This window comes from Oncorhynchus masou, chromosome 17, assembly GCF_036934945.1.
Source record: "Oncorhynchus masou masou isolate Uvic2021 chromosome 17, UVic_Omas_1.1, whole genome shotgun sequence".
NCBI lineage: Eukaryota > Metazoa > Chordata > Actinopteri > Salmoniformes > Salmonidae > Oncorhynchus > Oncorhynchus masou.
Genome location: NC_088228.1, coordinates 26400160 through 26423442, shown reverse-complemented (window position 1 = coordinate 26423442; position 23283 = coordinate 26400160). Strand labels below are relative to the sequence as shown.

The window sequence follows — 23283 nt, the reverse complement described above, 5'->3', positions numbered from 1 at the left end:
CAAAACAGTCCTGTAGCTTAGCATCTGCGTCATCTGACCACTTCCATATTGAGCGAGTCACTGGTACTTCCTGCTTTCGTTACTGCCTGAAAACAGGAACCAGCAGGATAGAATTGTTGTCAGATTTGCCAAATGGAGGGCGAGAGAGAGCTTTGCACGAGTCTCTGTGTGTGGAGTAAACGCGGCCTACAGTTTTTTTCCCTCTGGTTGCACGTGACATACTGGTAGAAATTAGGTAAAATGGATTTCAGTTTTCCTGCATTAAAGTCCCTGTCCACTAAGAGTGTCCCCTCTGGGTGAGTATTTTCTTGTTTGCTTATGGCTTTATGCAGCTTGTGGTAGTTTGCAAGCCCTGCCACATCCGACGAGCGTCAGAGCTGGTGTAGTAGGATCCAATCTTAGTCCTGTATTGACGCTTTGCTTTATTGATGGTTCGAGGGCACAGCGGGATTTCTTATAAGTGTCCAGGTTACAGTCCCGCTCCTTGAAAGCAGCAGCTCTACCCTTTAGCTCAGTGGGGACATTGCCTGTAATCCATGGCTTCTGGTTGGGCTTCTGGTTGGGGTATGTGCGCACGGTCTTGGGCCTGTTCGGGTATGAGTAGTAAATCCTTTGCGTCCAACTATTTGTTAGATTACATTACACTGTGGTTAATTATAGCATCACGTACCCACTATAGCAGCACTTACCTACTATATGGCCCGCAGGAGATTTGGTGGTGGGCTGGTAGATTGGATATCCTGGTTACAAAGAAAAACGTATGATCAATTTCAACACCATGAATATCTTCAGTGTCATGAGTGTATTGCTCTACTCCAGTAATGTTGCAATCTACAATACATGACCAAAAGTATGTGGACACCTGTTTGTCGAACATCTCATTCCAAAATCATGGGCATTAATTTGTAGTTGGTCCACCCTTTGCTGCTATAATGGCCTCTTCTAGGAAGGCTTTGAAATAGATGTTGGAACATTGCTGCGGGGACTTGCTTCCATTCAGCCACAAGAGTATTCGTGAGGTTGGCACTGATGTTGGGCGATTAGGCCTTGCTTGCAGTCGGCGTTCCAATTTATCCCTAAATGTCTTCGATGAGGTTAAGGTCAGGGCTCTGTGCAGGCCAGTCAAGTTCTTCCACACCGATCTCAACAAACCATTTCTGTATGGATCTAGCTTTGTGCACGGAGGCATTGTAACGCTGAAAGAGGAAAGGGCCTTCCCCAAACGGTTACCACAAAGTTGGAAGCACAGAATCATCTAGAATGTCATTGCATGCTGTAGTGTTAAGATTTCCCTTCACTGGAACTAAGGGGCCTAAACCAAACCATGAAAAACAGCCTATGAGCATTATTCCTCCTACACCAAACTTTACAATTGGCCCTATGCCTAGTGGCAGGTAGCGTTCTCCTGGTATCCGTCAAACTCATATTTGTCATTTGTCTGCAAAATCACTCCAGAGAACGCGTTTCCACTGAGTCCAATGGCGGAGTCTAAATGAGGCGAGCTTTACACCACTCCAGCCGACACTTGGCACTGTGCATTGTGATCTTAGGCTTGTGTCTGGCTGCTCGGCCATGGAAACCCATTTCATGAACCTCCGGACTAGCAGTTATTTTGCTGACCTTGCTTCCAGAGGAAGTTTGGAACTAGGTAGTGAGTGTCGCAACTGAGGACAGACGCGCTTCAGCACTCGACAGTCCTGTTCTGTGAGCTTGTGTGGCCTACCACTTCGCAGCTGAGCCGTTGTTGATCTTAGACGTTTCCAAAAGAACAGCACTTACAGTTGACCAGGGCAGCTCGAGCAGGGCAGAAACTTGACGAATTGACTTGTTGGAAATGTGGAATCCTATGACGGTGCCACATTGAAAGTCACTGAGCTCGTCAGTAAGGCCATTCTACTGTCAATGTTTGTCTATGGAGATTGCATGGCAGTGTGCTCGACTGTATACACCTCTCAGCAACGGGTGTGGCTGAAATAGCCGAATCCACTAATTTGAAGGGGTGTCCACATACTTTTTTATATATAGATGTATATGTGGTACTAAGAACAAGGTAAGAGCTAGTAAGAAATACATTTCATTGAAAACCCCATGTAAATGCTAAACGATGCAACATGATTTGAATCAGAGTGATTTTTCCCTAAAGCTGTCTTCATGAGCTTTAATTCAAAGACCAAAAAGAAAACCTCCTGGCAAATAGAGATGGCATCAATGGATAGCAGCCCACCCCAAACAAATAACCTTCATTACTTCCAGGGAGTTTAATAAGAAGTATGAACTAGCCTGGCACACACCCAAAAGTTGGTAGAGGTCTACATGTTTAGACTGCTCTTGGAGCGCTCCAAGAGATTTAAAAAAAAAAAAAAAAAACTGTTTTTAATAATCACATCCAGTAATAAATCTCTGTCTTGTATTAATAAAATGCCAACCCTAACTATTTATTCCACATTAAATCTTCTGTTTATATGACAACGTAAAGCTAATGAACCACCTGGGTACGATTATTCACTCATTACATTTTCTGTATTAAACATCCGGCATGAAACGTTGCCATGATAGGTTTAGTTAATGATTGGTGTCTTCCATCATTAAACCAACGGGACAATCAAGATAATATACAGACCCTTCCGTTTTTACTGTGGTTGGCATGATTCAAGTATTATATGGGGTTGAGTAGGGTGGATGTGGAATGAGGCCAGGACTCAGGAAGACATCCAGTTTCACTTTTCTATGGGACTGGATTGTTCCCGAGAACACCAGTTAAACAGATTCCAGATTTAGAATCTCAGTAAACAGTGAGGAATAAGGACTGGCGCCTATGACGAAGAGGGCCCCTTGGAGATGAACATGGCATCGTTCAAATAGCAACTGTACAACATCTCTTACTCAATATGTGTCCCAATATGAAGTACTCCTATCATGGATCCTTTCAGAAAATAGACATTTTGTGAGAGTTTGGCAGGCATACTGCAATGCTGATCTATTCTTCTAAACACACTGTGCGTGACACATGATGATTGCTGTGGCAAGTCAGTGTGAAGAGACGCCCTAAAATAAGGGCTCTTGTCAGTCATTGCTCTTGGTCTGACACCAGAAGAAGCACGAGGAATGCTCTAAATACAGACTGTTGACACATGACCTTGTGCATCATCACAAACTGACACAATATCTAAAGGTATATAGTCAGAATATGTGACAACAACTCAACCTAAAGACAGACAAGGTGTGGTATGTGTCTGTGTTGACATGCTATGACAGAATGAGGTGAGCGTGGTAAAGGATTGATATTTCAATTTCTCTGCGGGTACGTTGTAGCAGTATTGCAGCGCCACGGAAAACATATCCTGCATACTTCTGGGCACGTTGGAGGAGCAATCTTGGCTAGTCTCTCTAAGTGTCTGAAACTCTTTTTGACAAGCACACAAAGGAAAACGACCCAAAACATGAAATAATTCAACATAAAATTCAAACATGTTGCAATGAACAGCATATGTAGGAATGAGGTCAATTTGCATTCTTCAGATCCCAACTCTTCAATACACTCGTGGGTCTTACTATAGTCATGCTTCCCCTGAGGTAAAAATGCAGGACTGGGTCCAAATGCACACCGAGCAAGGGCCTGGCACTCTTCTACCGCTTCTTACTTGTTACTCATTCATTCGTTTGTTCATTTCTCTGGGTACAACAGATTTCCTATGCCAAATAATCGAGTTCTACAAGTAATATGTAGATCATCTCAGAAGTGAGGAAAGGTTACATACTGATGCACTGTGGGTAGCCGGAGTAACTGTCTGCACAGCGTTCACAGTTGTTTCCGGTGAATTCTGGCCGGCAGTGGCAACGTCCTGTCCCCATCTCACAACCAGCAGTAGTCCTGGCATCACACCGGCAGGCTGTAGTCACACACGCACGCAAACAGAAATGTGCCCACACACATACGCAAACACACCAAAATACTGCTCTTGAGACATACAACAACAATCAAAGAAAATGATGATGGAACTAACCAGCTTTTATTGTCTGTGTTTTCCCAAGTCAACACTTTCCGCTGTTAAGCTTACTTCATTTAATTTGTAGCTTCTTTGGTCTCTCCAAAGCCCTGAGGGCAACCATTTTCATTTAATCCACAGTCAAAGCACAAACACAACCGGCAGCTATTTACAGTGCGTTATTGTACAATCCAGGTGTGCAAAACTCCAAATGTGATTCTGGCATGTATTGACTCAAGGGGTGTGAATACTTATGTAAATTAGATATTTCTACATGACATTTTCAGTAAATTTGCACAAATTTCCAAAAACATGTTTTCACTTTGTCATTATGGGTTATTGTGTGTAGATGGTTGAATTTTTTAAATATTTAATCCATTTTGAAATCAGGCTGTAACACAACAAAATGTGGAATAAGTCAAGGCGTATTCCACTTTCTGAAGGCACTGTATGTGGCGAGGAGGACCAACGACGTACCACTCTAGCAATGTAAACAAGTGTGGCGCCGAATTTAGCAACACGACAAGTGGCTAGAGCTAGTGGCTGGTGCCACTCTGTATACAAACGACACCGAAGTCTCTGGGCTCAAGTCTCTTTTCCATTTTGGTCTCACGTATTATCCCTGGGTCAGAAAGCAAGCTACAGCAGCTCTTTACTAAACATTAGTACCCCAACTATTTGATAAACTGCACGACAAAACGCTGCACTTGTAGGCCTACAATTCTGCCAGTAACCATACTGTTTGGTAACATATAACTAAAGATGATATTTTCACATCATAAAAAAACATGTTGTCATCATTAGAAGGCACTTTAGGAACAAATGAAGACACTAAGGCCCTGGGAGAAAGGAGAAACTGAGAAAGACAGTTTGAAGAAGAGAAGAAAGGGACGAGCTCACGGATGCATCCAGTGTGAGACTCTGGAGGTGATCCATGGGGTCTGTAGAATCCATCCGCACAAAGCTCACAGTTCGTGCCCGCTGTGTTGTGCTAGTGAGAGGGGAACACACAGAGAAGTCAGACAAACACCACACAACAATGGAGTGACTGGGTCAGAGGGACACTATGTTTTGGTTGCCTAGTGGCAACTAAGGTTCCTCTCAGGCAAGAAGACAAACTGCAAAACGGGTGTTTTCTAAAAACCTATAGATAAATGTTTTTTTTATCAAACACACCTTCCTGTTGCTAATCCATCTACTTGCGTTACCACCAGTACCTTATCCTCTTTCACACTGAGCATGCCGTTTAGAAAGATGGCTTTTTCAACATGCTTCCTACAAGGGTATTTTAGTCCAAAAGGATAAGAGTGCATCTCATAATTGGTGTTGAGGAAAAATACTTTGTCTTTGGGAGATTTAGTCAAAATGAACTGGCTGACATCTTGTTTGATTTGGAACACATGCCAACCCCTGCACGGAGAGGGATATCTCTGCATGCCAATTGCACAAGGAGCTTAATACAGAGAATATCCACCATTTGTACAATAACTTGGACCCGAAGTGAAATTTCCATTACAGACCTCCATGTCTGCTCCTAGATCTGGGTCATGTTTATTAGGGCACACCGTAGCAAAACGTCTTGCGATGGCAAACGAAAACAAGTATTTCTTATTGGACAAGTTCAGGTAGTACCTCCTAGTTTCACTCCATTCACTTCTGTTTTGTGCCTACTGAACACTACCCTTATTCTAGTGTAGACATGCTCCCACATACATGCTATACATACCATACATAATGTCAAATTACAATGATTCATGTCACACATAAAATCCGAAATGTAGATGATGAACAGTCTTGGTGCATGTCACACACACACACACACACACACACACACACACACACACACACACACACACACACACCGTTCGGACTTGTAACGGGCTTCATACCTGGCAGTTGATGCACACTCCTCCGCCGTCATACCTGCCGAATGTGTCTAAACTTGCTCTCCTCTGCTCCACCTCTGGGTCGTAATAACACTCAGTGGCATGTGAATGGCACTGGCAGGCTGTGGGAGAAATCCCCGAAACAGTCAGCGAGTAAACACACACATGAAGCAGAGGCGCGCACACACACATACACACACAAACACGAAACGGAGACAGGTAAGAGCAAGTTCTGTATTTAATATATTACAGTGTATCTACTTCCTATCCCTTCCCAAAGGAGAGTGGTGTGACTATAAAGTCACTGGAAAGGCTCTCAGTATTCAGTCAACCCTAACAGGACAGTACATCCTCTACTTCCTCCTCCTCAATCTGCCTCGTTAATGTTTCTGAATGGTCAGGGTGCATGTTCTAAGATGTGACTGCACTGATTGGATTACACACTTCTCCACTCTATCGATCTCTCTCTTGTTCTGCGGTTGTAGAGTTGCAGGCTCCAGTTTCACCATCTCCGGCTCTGGGCTCGGGAGGGAGAATCTTGTCAACAGGCCAGGGCAATTAGGAACCAGCTGGCATTGGGACTGACTGAGTGGCTGTGTAGAGGACAGCAGTATTGGCGCTGGGCTAGCTACAGTAGACTGCATGCAGTGCAGTACATCACACACATACCACATGAGTAATTCTCTTAACAGTTTGCTTGGGCGTCTTCCTAGTTCCAACACCATATCAGGGCATTAAGCACTGAAGCTAATGTGGTAGAGGAGGTGGTGGGAGAACCGTGATGAAGACATTCTGTGGCTTTACTTTCTCGCGCAGTGTCATTGAAACACATTCATGACAAAGGAGAAAGCAGAGAACAGTTATACCCTTTTCCAGGGTCTCAACTTTCATGTTCCCCCACATTCTGAAATTGCATTTCTGTCCCCCCCCCCCAGTTTTATTATTGGATTGTGATACAAAACGAGGCAACGGTGTGCATTAGGACCATGCGGATGTCTCCCGTGTAGTCAGGTAGGCTGTTTGGAGAGTTTATACCCGACTAGATAAACAAATATATATTAAAAAATTATGTCCCCGCCACTTCAAAAACCAAAGTTGCCCCCCCCTGCCCTTTTCACACTCTCATGCCAACCCCCGACCACCATGCTGTGCTTGGTTTGGAACACGTTGGCACAAAGCAAAGAGAGGAAGGCGAGGGTGGCCAAGAGGGGAGGGCGGAGTGTGGTACTCACGTTGGCACTCGTTGGGACTGTCTGTCGAAGCAGCACGCCATGGCTTCTGGTTGAACCCTGGACAGCAGCGGTCACATGACTCACCACAGGTGTTGTGTTTGCACTCGCACTGCAGCCTAAAGACAGGAGGAGTAAAGAGACTGGGTTTCCTGCATCATTCTTTCATGTTTGCGACTTTCAATTGAAGAAAGGGTGTAGCCTACAGTATATCATCAATAAGAAGCATCGTGTGACTGCTCACTCAAGACTCAAAAACATACCTAGATCCATTTCAAATGGACCTTGATGCAAGGTGTTAAACAGTAAAGTCCCTTCCAAAGTGAATGAAGCCACTATGGTTAAATCAATCATTCACTGTCAAACTGTAGTATGACGTCATCGACCCTTATTGTTTTTTCAATGCCCATAGAATACATCAACTCTATAAGGACATCATCTTGGCCTCTTGCCAATGGTTTACATCACAATCACAATCACTACTAATCAGGATAACTAAAATAACATGGTGCCTTTCACAATGGCAATGCCAGGAAACAAACAGATGAAGTCATTTCCTTTCTATCAAATCTAGAGCTATCCTTTCAACCTCAGACACAGACGCTATCACTGTGCTCTTAAGTTCAAACAACACTTTTTTCTCAGTTAACCTCATCCCCCATATGCTTTACAACCCGGTAACCACAGCACATCCATTCACCACTGTAAATGACGAATAAACTAAAGTCATAATTTGTCATACTGAACTACTCAATGAATCCTCTGTTTGTTTTGGGGAACTTGTACACACATAATTAAAGCCCATGTCCAATTGGCTACAGTATGAATGAATGAAAGATAACGGATTCAACTGTAAGTATAAACAACCAGACAAGAATATGTTTCTGGAGAATGAAACAGTAAACAAAGAAGCAGGTAAAAACAAGTATGAAAGCATTAAAGCAGGTAAAAACAAGTAGGGAAGCATTAAAGCAGGTAAAAACAAGTATGAAAGCAGTAAACTACTCACCGATTGGGTTTGCCTTGGTTACTCCCCCCACACACCTCCGCATGGCCGTGACAAACGCAACGTCCCCCGACACTGATGTCTTTGATGCTGTAGTAATACTGTCAACAACGCAGAGGGAACAACACCGTCAGAACACTGTAGCAAGACCAACAACCATCTGCTCTATCCGAAACACCTCATATCAACCTCACCGAAACAAACCCAGTCATTGTCTGCCAATGCAGCCGAGGTGAGTTACATTGGGTTCTTAGGTTTGAGTCAGAGCCTAGGCCACAGACACTAACTAGCATAATTGAAGCTGGAGTTACACAGGTGTGCCTATCTTATACGGTATATCAACTGCAGGTAGCCTACAGTATATGGTGGCACGCAGTCTATCGGTTAAGAGCATTGGGCCAGTAACCAAAAGATCGCTGGTTCGAATCCCCGAGCCGGCAAGGTGGAAGAATCTGCAAGGCAGATTGAGCAAGGCAGTTAACCCTTAACAAGAACGGTTCCCTGGGCGATGACGTGGATATTGATTAAAGCAACGCCCTGCACGTCTCTGGTTCAGAGGGGTTGGGTTAAATGCAGAAGACACATTTCAGTTGAATGCATTCAGTTGTGCAACTGACTAGGTATCCCCCCTTCCCCACTGTTTCAGCCAGCTTCTACAGGACCCTAGTCTTCTTCTGGGGCACTGCTCTGAGAGCATAAACATGTTCCTTTTGATTCATATACACCCTAACTGTACACACTTGCTCTAAAAACGTGTGTGTGTGCGCCTGTCTGTCTTCGCGTGTGTGTGTGTGTGTCGTCCCACACTGGGCTGTGTTACTGGAAGCGTGTTCCTGCAGCACCAGGGAGCTGTCTGGACCAGTCTTCACATTCTCTCTCTGTGTGTGGAGGGAATTACCCTGGTGAAGACTGGACAGACACCTCTGGCAGGGAGCCCCGACCAGGAGGAAGGAATGTGCAGCGAGAGAGAAATCAGGTCAGTGTGTTTGTGTCAGCAGAAAGGTGCTGAGAGGGGCTACATCTTGTCACATTTGGCAATGAGGCAGAAGGTAGGCTAAACAGAACAGGTTGGTGTGAGACCATGTCATTGTGGGTTTGTGCTCTGTTGATGATGCATTCCTGGTTGCCGCTGAGGGGGGTGATAAAGTTGAAGTAAATTGAATTGAACTGACCTGAACTGTAATGAAATTAACTGAATTGGGTGCCCTTTGTGTGACTCACCCTGCGTGTGACAGTGGGGTCCCTCTGGGCCTTGGTAATTAGGTGCCCCAACAGAGTGCTGGTCCTGAGGAAGTGCAGGCGGATGTTGGTGGCCTTGGTGAAATCTCTCAGCACTGGAGAATAGGTGAAGTTCTTAGAGCCCGGGCGACCGTTGACCAGGGACACCACAATCTGGACAACAACAACATTACTCAGACACAAATGTCACCATCACTCTGTAGAAGTAGTAGTCTTTTGGCACATTTTACAGGATTCAACATTGTGACAACCTTATGTTCCCATTCAGTGAGTTTCTCACCTCCCCGTTCTCCAATGGAACGATCTTAGAGTACTCTGTGGTGCAGATCTGGTCATCATCTCGGACTACGCGTCCATTTGGTTCTTTGCCAAACCTCTCAATGCACTCCCTTTTAGAATCTGAAAAGAACAAACAGAATGACATGTCAACCACTTTATAAGGGGCCAACCGTAAAGCTATGTTTCTAAGAGACATCATTAAAATTCTTCTGATTATTGCCTTTAGTGTAGCCCCCTGGCCCTTTGTAGCGCTCTGTTGTAGCAGTACATAACAATGCTTCATCAATGTCTTGGTGTCCTCTTTTACCCTGATCACATGTCTCAGTAAATCACAATTTGAACCTGTGCCCTATCGATGCATGTGGCTACAGAGGCGTCTCCCAACCTTGCTGTCATGGTAAGTACAGTAACCTCTTTTCAAAATCAGATTTGGCAAAACAATTGTTTAAGCATCCTTTACAAGCTTCTACTGACTGCTGATTTCCACATGTGGATACTAGGTTATCTGACCTATTCCCACCCTGTCCACTGATAAGACAATCTGATCTCCTTTATCGACAAGACAGCAACAACTTGGTGTGGAAACTGCATGACGACCTCAAGCATAATATACACACCACTGTTCAAAAGTTTGGGGTCACTTAGAAATGTCCTTGTTTTCCATGAAAACATACACGAGATGAGTTGCAAAATGAATAGGACATATAGTCAAGACGTGAACAAGGTTATAAATAATGAAATAATAATCGTGTCCTCTAAACTTTTCTTTTCGTCAAAAAATCCTCCCTTTGCAGAAATTACAGCCTTGCAGACCTTTGGCATTCTTGTTGTCAATGTGTTGAGGTAATCTGAAGAGATTTCACTCCGTGCTTCCTGAAGCACCTCCCACAAGTTGGATTGGCTTGATGGGCACTTCTTATGTACCATACGGTCAAGCTGCTCCCACAACAGCTCAATAGAGTTGGGATCTGGTGACTGCGCTGGCCACTCTATTATAGACAAAATACCAGCTGACTGCTTCTTCCCTAAATAGTTCTTGCATAGTTTGGAGCTGTACTTTGGGTTATTGTCCTGTTGTGGGAGGAAATTGGCTCCAATTAAGTGCCGTCCACAGGGTATGGCATGGTGTTGCAAAATGGAGTGATAGCCTTCCTTCTTCAAGATTCCTTTTACCTTGTTCAAATCTCCCACTTTACCCCCACCAAAGCACCCCCAGACCATCACATTGCCTTCACCATGCTTGACAGATGGCATCAAGCACTCCTCCAGCATCTTTTAATTTTTTCTGCGTCTAACTAATGTTCTTCTTTGTGATCCGAACCCCTCAAACTTCTTCTTCCTCTCTCCAGTGTCTGTGTTCTTTTGCCCATCTTAATCTTTTCTTTTTACTGGCCAGTCTGGGATATGGATTTTTCTTTGCAACTCTGTCTAGAAGCCTAGCATCCTGGAGTCGCCTCTTCACTGTTGACGTTGAGACTGGTGTTTTGCAGGTACTATTAAATGAAGCTGCCAGTTTAGGACTTGTGAGGCATCTGTTTTTCAAACTAGACACTCTAATGTACTTGTCCTCTTGCTCAGTTGTGCACCAGGGCCTCCCACTCCTCTTTCTATTCTGGTTAGAGCCAGTTTGTGCTGTTCTGTGAAGGGAGTAGTACACAGCGCTGTACGAGATCATCAGTTTCTTGCCAATTTCTCACATGGAATAGCCCTCATTTCTCAGAACAAGAATAGTCTGACGAGTTTCAGACGAAAGTACTTTGTTTCTGGCCATTTTGAGCCTGTAATCGAACCCACAAATGCGGATGCTCCAGATACTCAACTAGTCTTACGGCCAGTTTTATTGCCTCTTAAATCAGGACAACAGTTTTCAGCTGTGCTAACATAGTTGCAAAAGGGTGTTCTAATGATGAATTAGCCTTTTAAAATGCTAAACTTGGATTAGCTAACACAATGTGCCATTGGAACACAGGAGTGATGGTTGCTGATTATGGGCCTCTGTACTCCTATGTAGATATTCCATTTAAAAAATCTGCCTTTTCCAGCTACTATGGTCATTTACTACATTAACAATGTCTACACTGTATTTCTGATTAATTTTATGTTATTTTAATGGACAACAAAGTATGCTTTTCTAAGTGACCCCAAACCTTTGAACGGTAGTGTATAATACATGCAATCCGGTTTATCCCTCTTTGACATTGAGCAGTATTTACAAACCACTGACTTAGTTATACCCGGAAAAGTAAAAAATATTGGTGCCATTTGTTTGAAAATTAATATACTGAATACCAAGAATCAAAGACCATAAAATATTGAGAGCCAGGAATGTATACATGTTCCAGAGACACATTAAGAGAGAGAAATTGAGAGATCAAGAGAGTTCAAGAGAGGTAGATCGAGAGACCGAGAGATTTAGGAGAAGACAAAGAAAAGCCTCAACTGAAATTCAAAAGGAGATCTAAGGCACAGCTGTTTCTGCTGGAAAGGTGCCTCACAGGGACTGAGCATGTCTTCACTTTAAGAGCAGGCTGGTCTATGGGGAGGCACAGTATATTGGAGAGGGCAGGCCTACTGACTGGATCATAAGTCACTTATAAACCAAGCTCTTTGCACTTATGGTAAGTATTAGGATTACAGTATGTCATTGGACTTCACAAATCCTTTTCACATCGAAGGTATTTTATCACAATCTATAATGTTTGTCAATTCCCTCTAGGCTGCATTAAGCAGCAACACAATCTCGACGTGTACCGGACGACAGGTTAACTCTAATATCAGCACAGTTTTCAACTGTTTCAACAGTTTTCAAGTCCTGCAAAAGCTGACTACCAGACCCAACCAAGTGCCTTGAGAAGCACCAGCACAACAGACGTGTGAATGGGAAAATAAAACAGTCATACTTACGAGCAAAGTACTGCCATGGAGCATACGTTTTCCCATGGTCCAGGGAGCGCTCCAGGACCCATAGGTCAGGTCGAGGGGCGTTGGCAAACTTGATGAGGATGTAGGCCACATGGAAGAGCTGAAAACAATATTAGCACAAAGAACAGATTAGTGTGAAACAGAGGGCTACAAACAACCATATTGTTAATGGATTCTGGCATTAGATGTGGTTGGTTCAAAACGCTGTGGTTTCCAGGGCCTTAGTCCACTAACCACAGCTCAGACCTGGCAGAAGGCTGAGCCTCAGCCACAGACAATACTCCATTTCCTTTTACGTGAAGGCCGGAGCACAATCACGTCAACAACAATAATGTACTCTACTGTACCTCCGGCAAAAATAAAAAAGATGCAAAATGCAACAATGGATATTGGCCGGAATTGGAACGTGCTGTCGTACACACCAATCCAGAGCATCCCAAACATGTTCAATGGGTGACATGTCTGGTGAGTATGCAGGCCATGGAAGAACTGGGAAATGTTCAGCTTCCAGGAATTGTGTACAGATCCTTGCGACATGGGATTGTGCATTATCATAATGAAACATTGAGGTGACGGCTGCGGATGAATGACACGACAACAGGCCTCAGGAACTCATCACGGTATCTTTGTGTATTCAAATTTCTATTGACAAAATGCAATTGTGTTCATTGTCCGTAGCTTATGCCTGCCCATACCATAACCCCACTGCCACCATGGGGGACTCTGTTTACAACATTAACATCAGCAAACTGCTCACCCACACAACACCATACACGCTGTCTGCCATCTGCCCAGTACAGTTCAAACCGGGATTCATCCGTGAAGAGCACATTTCTCTAGCCAGTGGCGATGAAAGGTGAGCATTTGCTCACTGAAGTCGGTTTACGACGCCAAACTGCAGATGAGGATGACGAGCATGCAGATTGGCTTCCCTGAGACGGTTTATGACTGGTTATTTTGTGCAGAAATTCTTTGTGGAAACCCACAGTTTCTTCAGCTGTCAAGGGTGGCTGGTCTCAGACAATCCCATAGATAAAGAATCCGGATGTGGAGGTCCTGGGCTCGCGTGGTTACACGTGGTCTATGATTGTGAGGCCGTTGGAAATACTGCTAAATTCTCTAAAATGACGCTGGAGGCGGCTTATGGTAGAGAAATGAACATTAAATCCTCTGGCAACAGCTCTGGTGGACATTCCTGTAGTCAGCATGCCAATTGCACGCTCCCTCAAAACTTGAGACATCTGTGACATTGTGTTGTGTGACAAAACTGCACATTTTAGAGTGGCCTTTTATAGTCCCCAGCACAAGGAGCACCTGTGTAATGATCATGCTGTTTAATCAGCATATTTAAATGCCACACCTGTCAGGTGGATGGATCATCTTGGCAAAGGCAAAATGCTCACTAACAGGGATGTAAACAAATTTGTGCACAAAATTTGAGAGAAATAAGCTTTTTGTGCATATGGAACATTTCTGGGATATTTTATTTTAGCTCGTGAAAAATGGGACCAACACTTTGCATGTTGCGTTGATATTTTTGTTCAGTGTAGTATGTATGGTACAGTAAAATAGTCGGATTTAACAAAGGCTCAACAAGACCTGTGTGGAGTGGATGAAACTGCTGCAGGTGCTTCTGAGACACCCACCCTCCCGGCCATCCGAAACGATATCTCTACCATCAGACAACACAGGCTACACAAGAGCACCTGATGATGAAGACGACTTATCCTTCCCCCAGTGTACACTACCCTATCTCTAAGGCCCTCACGGCTATGTTTCCACACTCAATGTTCCTATCTCATCATCATCATCAGGTCTCAAGAGCGGGTTGCTTCAGTTCGATTGAATAGAATTAAAAGTTGCTTTTTTCAACAGTCAAAGCGGTCTTTGTGGTGGTTGACATTGCCTTTGCCCAGTTTGGAATTAGAACTTACGACATCAGACCACACAGCACGTGACAATCGCAGTGTAAACAAACACACCTGACCACCCCCACCCCCACTTCTGTGATTTATTAAATGTAATATCAAAATGTAGATTTCTGCCAAAATAGGCATACCCCGATGTAATTATTTATCATGAGAGGGCCATAAACATTACCTAGTAATGCTTACACTGCCAGAAAGATTAAAATATAACTTTTCTACACTAATGTGTAGTCACATTTGAGGACACAAGCTGAAGTACACAGTACAAATTATATTCCACCGAGTCATGGCTGAACGACAACACGGATATTATAGAGTTTGCGGGATTTTCCATGCACCAGCAGAACAGAGTCTGGTAAGACTAGGGGTGGAGTTGTGTGTCTATTTGTCAATAACAACTGGTGCGTGATGTCTAATATTAAAGAAGTCTTCGAGGTATTGCTCGCCTGAGGTAGAGTACCTTAAGATACGCTGTAGACCACACTATCTACCAAGAGAGTTCTCATCTGTATACCACAGACCGATGCTGGTACTAAGACTCCCCTCAACCAACTCAAAAAAGCCATAAGCAAACAAGAAAATGCTCATCCAGAAATGACGCGCCAAGTGGCCGGGCACTTTAATGCAGGCAAACTTACCTAATTTCTACAAGCACGTAACATGTGCAACAAGAGGGGGGAAAAAAACTCTAGACCACCTTAACTCCACACAGAGATGCATACAAAGCTCTCCCCCACCCTCCATTTGATAAATCTGACAATAATTATATCCTCATGATTCCTGCTTACAAGCAAAAACTAAAGCAGGAAGTATCAGTGACTCGCTCAATATGGAAGTGGTCAGATGACGCGGATGCTACACTACAGGACTGTTTTGCTAGCACAGACTGGAATATGTACCGGGATTCATCCGATAGCATTGAGGAGTATAGCACCTCAGTCACCGGCTTCATCAATAAGTGCATCGACGCCGTCGTCCCCACAGTGACCGTACATACATATCCCAACCAGATGCCATGGAATACAGTCAACATCCGTATTGAGCTAAAGGCTAGAGCTACCGCTTTCAAGGAAGGGACACTAATCCGGACACTTATACGAAATCGCGCTATGCCCTCAGACGAACCATAAAAACAAGCAAAGCGTCAATACAGGATTAAGATTGAATCATACTACACCGGCTCTGACGCTCGTCGGATGAGGCAGGGCTTGAAAACTATTACGGACTACAAAGGGAAACCCAGACGCGAGATGCCCAGTGATGCGAACCTATCAGACGAGCTAAATGCTGTTTATGCTCACTTCGAGGCAAGCAACACTGATGCATGAGAGCACCAGTTGTTCTGGACGACAGTGTGATAACGCTCTTGGTAGCCAATGTGAGCAAGACCTCAACATTCACAAAGCCACGGGGCCAAATGGATTACCAGGACGTGTAAATTATTACCGCCCTGTAGCACTCATGTCGATAGCCATGAAGTGCTTTGAAAGGCTGGTCATGGCTCACATCAACAGCATTCTGCCGGATGCCCTAGACCCTCTCCAATTCGCATACCGCCCCAAAAGATCCACAGATGATGCAATCTCAATCGCACTCCACACTGCCCTTTCCCACCTGGACAAAAGGAACACCTATGTGAGAATGCTGTTCATTGACTACAGCTCAGCGTTCAACACCATAGTGCCCATGAAGCACATCACTAAGCTAAGGACCCTGGGACTAAACACCTCCCTCTGCAACTGGATCCTGGACTTCCTGACGGGCCGCCTCCAGGTGGTACGGGTAGGCAACAACACGTCTGCCACTCTGATCCTCAACACTTGGGCCCCTCAGGGGTGTGTACTTAGTCCCCTCCTCTACTCCTTGTTCACCAACAACTGTGAGGCCAAACACGACTCCAACACCATCATTAAGTTTGCTGACAACACAACAGTGGTAGGCCTGATCACCGACAACGATGAGACAGCCTATAGGGAGGAGGTCAGAGATCTGGCAGTGTGGTGCCAGGACAACAACCTCTCCCTCAATGTGAGCAAGACGAAGGAGCCCGATCGTGGACTACAGGAAAAGCCGTCCGAACAGGCCCCCATTAACTTCGATGGGGCTATAGTGGAGCGGGTCGAGAGTTTCAAGTTCCTAGGTGTCCACATCACCAACAAACGATCATGGTCCAAACACACCAAGACAGTCGAAGAGGGCACAACAACACATTTTTCCCCTCAGGAGACTGAAAATATTTGGCATGGGTCCCCAGATCCTCAAAAACTTCTACAGCTGCACCATCAAGAGCCTCCTGATCGGTTGCATCACCGCCTGGTATGGCAACTGCTCGGCATCTGACCGTTAAGCGCTACAGAGGTAGCGCCAAGCTTCCTGCGATCCAGGACCTATATAATAGGCAGTGTCAGAGGAAAGTCCAACAAATTGTCAGAGACTCCAATCACCCAAGTCATAGATTTCTTTCTCTGCTACCGCATGGCAACCGGTACCAGAGAGCCAAGTCTAAGACCAAAAGGCTCCTTAACAGCTTCTATCCCCAAGCCTTAAGACTGCTGAGCAATTAATCAAATGGCCACCGGACTATTTACATTGACACCCACCCCCCCCCATTAGTTTTGTATACTGCTGCTACTCGCTGTTTATTATCTATGCATTGTAACTTCACCCCTACCTACATGTACAAATTACCTCGACTAAGCTGTACCTCCCCGCACATTGATTCGGTCTTATTTTTTACTGCTCCTCTTTAATTACTTGTTAATTTTATCCATAATTGTTTTAACTGCACTGTCGTTTAGGGGCTCGTAAGTAAGCATTTCACTGTAAGGTGATACACTTGTTGTATTTGGTGCATGTGACATATTACATTTGATTTGATATGCCATATTGTAAGCGGAGCTGCGAGGTTCACAACAAGGGAAGTTTGATCCTTTGTCTGGATAGGCCACAAAATGTGATGTGTCGCTCTCTATGCAAATGAGGTGTTATATTTCCCATACTGCATGTCAGATAATAGGTGAGGATGGCATGTGAAGCGGGACAACCAGAGCCGTCACGGAGTCCACAATAATTGATGTTGCGCCATTCACAGAGCACTCGGGAAAACACAAAAATGTTGGTCGGAACCAGTCCAGAACCGGCTCAAAGTCACCTACATAGGTGATTTAATTTTAAGGCTTTAAGATTAAATTATTTCCAAAAGATTTTATTATTGGCAGAGATCCTAAACCATGAGTGAGAAATGGAAAAGAGTATGCAAACATTAGCTTTACATACTGCATGAAAACTGTATCTTTAAATTAACAAAAAAAGGGTCCTGCTTTAAAACTGTCTGCCTTTTGTAGGTGTAGTATGTAATGTGTAGCCCATGTTATTTATGACAGTCCCTAACTTTTTACATTAATTGTATGGGTTAAAATATATATATATCCCATTTAGCAGACGCTTTTGTCCAAAGCGACTTACAAGTCGGCTGGGGCCACTACTTTTTTACATATGGGTGGTCCCAGCGGGAATCGAACCCACGACGCTTGGCGTTGCAAGCGCCATGCTCTACCGACTGAGCCACACAGGACCCGTTTTACAATGATGGCCTACCCCGGATGACGCTGGGCCAATTGTGGACCACACTATGGAACTCGCAATCACGGCCGGATGTGATACAGCCTGGATTCGAACCAGGGACTGTAGTGACACCTCTTGCACTGAGATGCAGTGCCTTAGACCACTGCATCCATGTGTGTGTGTGTTAACTATTTAACTGTACTAGAACTCTTAAAGGCTGCTAAACATTTTAATATTGTTTATCGGTATAAAAAATATTTAAAAAATGGGGGGGGGGGGGGGCAAGAAAAATATTGAATATCGGTATCAGCCAAAAATGTCATATCGGTGCATCACTAGTTTTGATTACTGTATTGGACAAAATGGTGTTCTTGTGAATGAATGGTCATTGCGGTTGTGATACTCGGTTGTTGTGCATTGATTGGAAAAAAAAGTTGATATATTTCCACAAACTTTCAAACGTATATCACGGAGTCCTTGCAGTACCCTTCCTTGATATTGAATGTTTTTCCTTGCCTTATTCGATGACATTGCTTTATATACCAGTCTCCTTTTCAAACCTAAATACACTGCATGCACATCGAACATAGTAACTCTAAAGTAGTTCTTACAGTGTGCAACACAGAGTTGAAAAGGATAAAGGCAGGTCCACACTAGTCAAGGTTCCTATCGAGCCTTCAAAACCCCAGCAGGCTTTTGTGATTGGCATTCAAGTTCTCCGTCTCCCCTCCTCTCTCTTTGCATGAAACAGAGCTACAATATGCTAACAAAGATATCAAAGCCTAGCCAAATGCTTGGCCGAGGTGTCGGAGACTCGTCAACACACTAAAGCCATTACAGAAGAACGCTCCCAAGTGCTGGTCAGAAACTCTGCTTTCAACAAGTAGCCTACGTAGATAAGTGCGCCAAGATTTGAGCACAGAAGAAAAAAGGAATGCGTGGAATTCTTGAAGACAATGATTTGTGAGAAATCTTACAGCTCATGTCTTAACCCTGTTGGCAAATGCCCTGTTCTGACCTCCATATATCGTGGATCTCAAAGCTAATCAGAGAACACTTCCACCCACTATGCTACAGGATGCATAGGAAACTAAAACATGATAACCTGTACACACAAACAAAATGTAGGCTGCAGACCGTCAGACCTAAAAACAGAAACAAGAAAAAGTTTGGGCTGAGAGCAGAGGTTACTATCAATAGACCCTGTGAATGGGACTTGAACTGCTGAGGAGCGGGGAAATGTTAGTTCACACGCTTTGGGATTGGATTATGGGTGTTGCGCTGCAGTAGTGCAGTGGAGTGAGCCTCCCGCAACTTCTTAGAATGCAATGATGCTTGTTTAATAAAGTTTAGATCAAAGCTGAATCAATGTCTCGCAACATCATTTAATGATTGTTATTCTACATAACAAACCGAATATAATAGCATGGTATAACATTACTGTTAGACCAAAATTACGTAATTTAATCTTGTACATTTTAGAATGAATTAACCTTTTTTTTCTCATGCGCCAAATCTCAAAAGTCCGCGCCACTAGGCAAAATATGTGGAAAATACAGTAGGTTACTTACATCATTCATGAAGATCAAAATGCATATCATCATGAAACTGATTGAGATCAAATGGTTGGCATGTAGGCGCCGCTTGGAAGGATTATCATTCACCAATGATAGTGATGGTGTTTGAGGGTTTTAAAAATGGAAACGTTTATTTGAGCCAAAATGTTTAGGCATCGGCAGACATTGCATTTGGAGGATGCGTTTTGATGATGTCATAAGAAATAAAAAAGAGCTCCGGCGCCCAAAAAAACCCATTCAGTAGTATGGTGCTATTTTCTTGGGGGGCCGGAGTTATTTTTTTTAATGATATCATCAAGTATGTCCCGACAAGTAGCCAATTGAAAACATTTGAATAAAATGCATCCTCCAAATGCAACATCTGCCTATGCCTAAACACATTGGCTCAAATAAACGTTTCAATTTTTAATACCCTAAAACAACAAAGGCCTACCTAGGTACCAGTAGGGAGTCAATATGCAGGCATATGAGGTAATTGAGGTAGATAACTACATATAACCAGGTGGCAGGTAGCCTAGTGGTTAGAGCGTTGTGCCAGTAACTGAAAGGTTGCGTGACCGAATCCCTGAGCCGAGAAGGTAAAAATCTCTCCTTCTGCCCCTGAATAAGGCAGTTAACCCACTGTTCCTAGGCTGTCATTGAAAATAACTTTTTGTTCTTAACAGACTGTCCTAGTTAAATAAATAAAAAATAACTAGGAATAAAGTGACCTACAGTAGCAGCAGCAGCGTATGTGATGACAAAAAATGTTTGTTCAAAAAGGGTCAGTTCAGATAGGACTAACTATTTAGCAGTCTAATACAGTAGCTTGGGGATAGAAGCTGTTCAGGGTCCTGTTGGTTCCAGACTTGCCGTGCGGTAGCAGAGAGAACAGTCTATGACTTGGGTGGCTGGAGTCTTTGACATTATTTTTGTCATGGACAGGTTCCTGAAAGCAATGGCATGCCCTGGCGTGGGGACATGGGGGTAGAGGAGGGAGAAATGTGACGGCATGGCAGGAATCTGAGACTGGCCCACATGCCAGTCGGCACGTCTCGGCCACCCCTCTCCTCCACCCTCCCCCCTCCCCCTCTATCCAACTGATTGAGATCAAATGATTGGCATGCAGATGCAGCTTGGAAGAAACAGCATTCGCAATAGAAAGTGACAGTGGCCTATTTTCATATTAGGGTACCTTTTGTATATAGCCAAGTTATTGTTACTCATTATGTACCTATTATTAGTTTTATTGTTGTTACTTTTCTATTATTTCTATTTCTTTCTCTCTGCATTGTTGGGAAGGACCCGTAAGTAAGCATTTCACCTGTTTTATACAAAGCATGTGACAAATACAATTTGATTTGAAATTTGATTTGACAAGTGACACACAGCAGTGACAATCTCCTTGGCCAGAGGAATGCAGCTCACACAGAAAACAGACACCAAACCGATAAACAACGAGAGACATTTGGAAAAGACGCCACAAACTGATTCTCTAGTAACTGCCCATTAAACCTCGCCAAAGTCCCACAAAACCACAAAATGATCTAATCAGAAAGAAAAAGTGTTCTCTCTTTTCCTCGACATTCTTAATTCCAGTCCAGGTATAAAACATTACACCATATAGAATAAAAGCCAACCAAGTTCAACCCCTTCTGGCTCTTGACATTAAAACCACGACTAAACCTCACAACCCAGCCCTTCAGAATGACTATGATGGTTGAATGGTTAAGGCTGCTAACTCCAGCACATACATGGTCTTCCTGCATGTGTAGGATCGAATCCCAGCCCAACCGGCATTCTTCAACACTGCATTTCTCCTCTGTCTCTCTCCCCTTCATTCATGCCTGACTCTACTAATAATTAATCAAATACAAAAGGAGAGCGTCCATAGAGAAAAAATGATGACTGAGAACATGTCAGAAGAATACGACTGTCTCCTGGCATTGAGAGAGAGAGACCTGGCACTGTTCTGTCTCAGAGGTGTGTTTTCATCCCTGCCAGTCTAAACATTCAGACTTGACTTATATCCAGCACCTTTTGTTTGGAACAGCCTGAAATATCTTGGTGACATGATAACAGTACCAGTCCAGGCATTCTGGTATGTGCTGTCAAATACATGAAGCAGAACTGAATAGACAAGCCCAGTGGGCACTAAAACGCAACGAGGATATATGTCTTACTCATCAGAACACTTGAATGGATACCCCACCCTAAATCTACAGGCCTGGGCCACAGGAACAGACTGTTAGTCATATCTATGGTGGATGGTGGGTGTGGAGGGTCAAAAGGGTCTGAGGTTGAGCTGTCACAGATTTGGACCGAACACCTTACCCTCCGGTTCATACTACCAGTCCAAATTCCTGCCAGTGACCCCCATAAACAAGCCATATACCCCAGGTGCAGTGTCCGGCTCTCTCCTGTAAACTCCAGTTATCACCCAAGAGAGCAGAGCAGGCCCGAGGCCTCAGCGACCTCACACCATTACACAGTTCTCACCCTCACGCCCCAGCGTTCTTACCACATGCACAGCAGAGATTGACACCATGACCCACAGACACACACACATAAAGATAGACAGAGAGCTTGACACTATTATTGTCTCACACACACACACACACACACACACACACACACACACACACACACACACACACACACACACACACACACACACACACACACACACACACACACACACACACACATGCCTCTCCACACACCCTCCCCAGTAGTGTTGCTCTCTGACCGGCAAGTCATGCCCACTGTGTGTGACAGCCCAGGCGTGATGAATGTGTTCCCTAAGCCGTGAACTGCCGCGTTGTTGTTGCCTCCATGTAGAATTTCTGCCCCGACTTCACATGCCTGTGCTTCAGGTAACGGAGCCTGGCAGTCAGGGTTTTACTCCCACTGAACAAATAGTCTACGCTGCTATGCCCTAATACACTATTAGAGCCTACGAGAACTAGGCTGATAACGGGACTTGATGACTTAATGCTATGCCTGGCTGCCACATGGATCTGTCCAGTCATAGTGTAATCAAACTATGTCTATCAAATTAGCTCAATGAACTAGATTGATATACTTTCATTTGTTTCATACTTAGTACACCTACAATGCCTGCTGCCAATAGGTCTTCTACTGGGCATCACAATTCACACACCATTCTATTCTGCATTCATTTTATTCGACTAACAGAGTTTGAGTGTTATTCATATTGTCTATGGTCTGTGCTTGTTATTATTAACATGTGCTCGTTCTTCTGAAAATGTAGGGCAGACAAGGTGTTCAGTTGCAGGTCAGAAACAAAGAATCTCCAAACCATAGGCAGGAAGGAGCCAGTCAGCCAGGCCGGCTCAGGTGGGCTACTGTAAAAAAGCAGAAACCTTAAAGATAGATATTAGGTATTAGGACAGAGGAATGCACCGAAGCAGAGCCAGGTGCCATCACCTTCTGTTGGAAGCGGAACAGGCCCTGTCTGCCTGCCAGACATACAGAGACCGTTGCAACACAATGAGGCTGTACTCTTACAGTTTTAGACAGTAGCCAATAGCCTATTGTGGCTATTTGAGCATAATATAGACCTACCAACAAAACCAATGATAAGCTTATATGTGGTGTTCAATGCAGGTCAACATTGCATGATACTTTTAAAAACTTTTTAACATTATGAAGGTTTGAAATTCAT

The 23283-nt window shown here is 44.0% G+C and overlaps 1 protein-coding gene across 3 annotated transcripts in view; it reads right to left on the bottom strand.

Annotated features, from left to right (window-relative positions):
* LOC135558774 (laminin subunit alpha-3-like) overlaps positions 1 to 23283 on the bottom strand; it is a 112021-nt gene that overhangs the window by 68913 nt on the left and 19825 nt on the right. For all 3 annotated transcript variants that reach the window (XM_064992892.1, XM_064992890.1, XM_064992891.1), the window contains exons 3-11: positions 12530 to 12647; positions 9627 to 9745; positions 9329 to 9499; positions 8111 to 8208; positions 7105 to 7220; positions 5876 to 5994; positions 4887 to 4977; positions 3759 to 3890; positions 690 to 740 (exon numbers count right to left, since the gene is read on the bottom strand). In XM_064992892.1, coding sequence (XP_064848964.1) covers positions 690 to 740; positions 3759 to 3890; positions 4887 to 4977; positions 5876 to 5994; positions 7105 to 7220; positions 8111 to 8208; positions 9329 to 9499; positions 9627 to 9745; positions 12530 to 12647 — 1015 coding nt within the window. The remainder of the gene's footprint in view (positions 1 to 689; positions 741 to 3758; positions 3891 to 4886; positions 4978 to 5875; positions 5995 to 7104; positions 7221 to 8110; positions 8209 to 9328; positions 9500 to 9626; positions 9746 to 12529; positions 12648 to 23283) is intronic.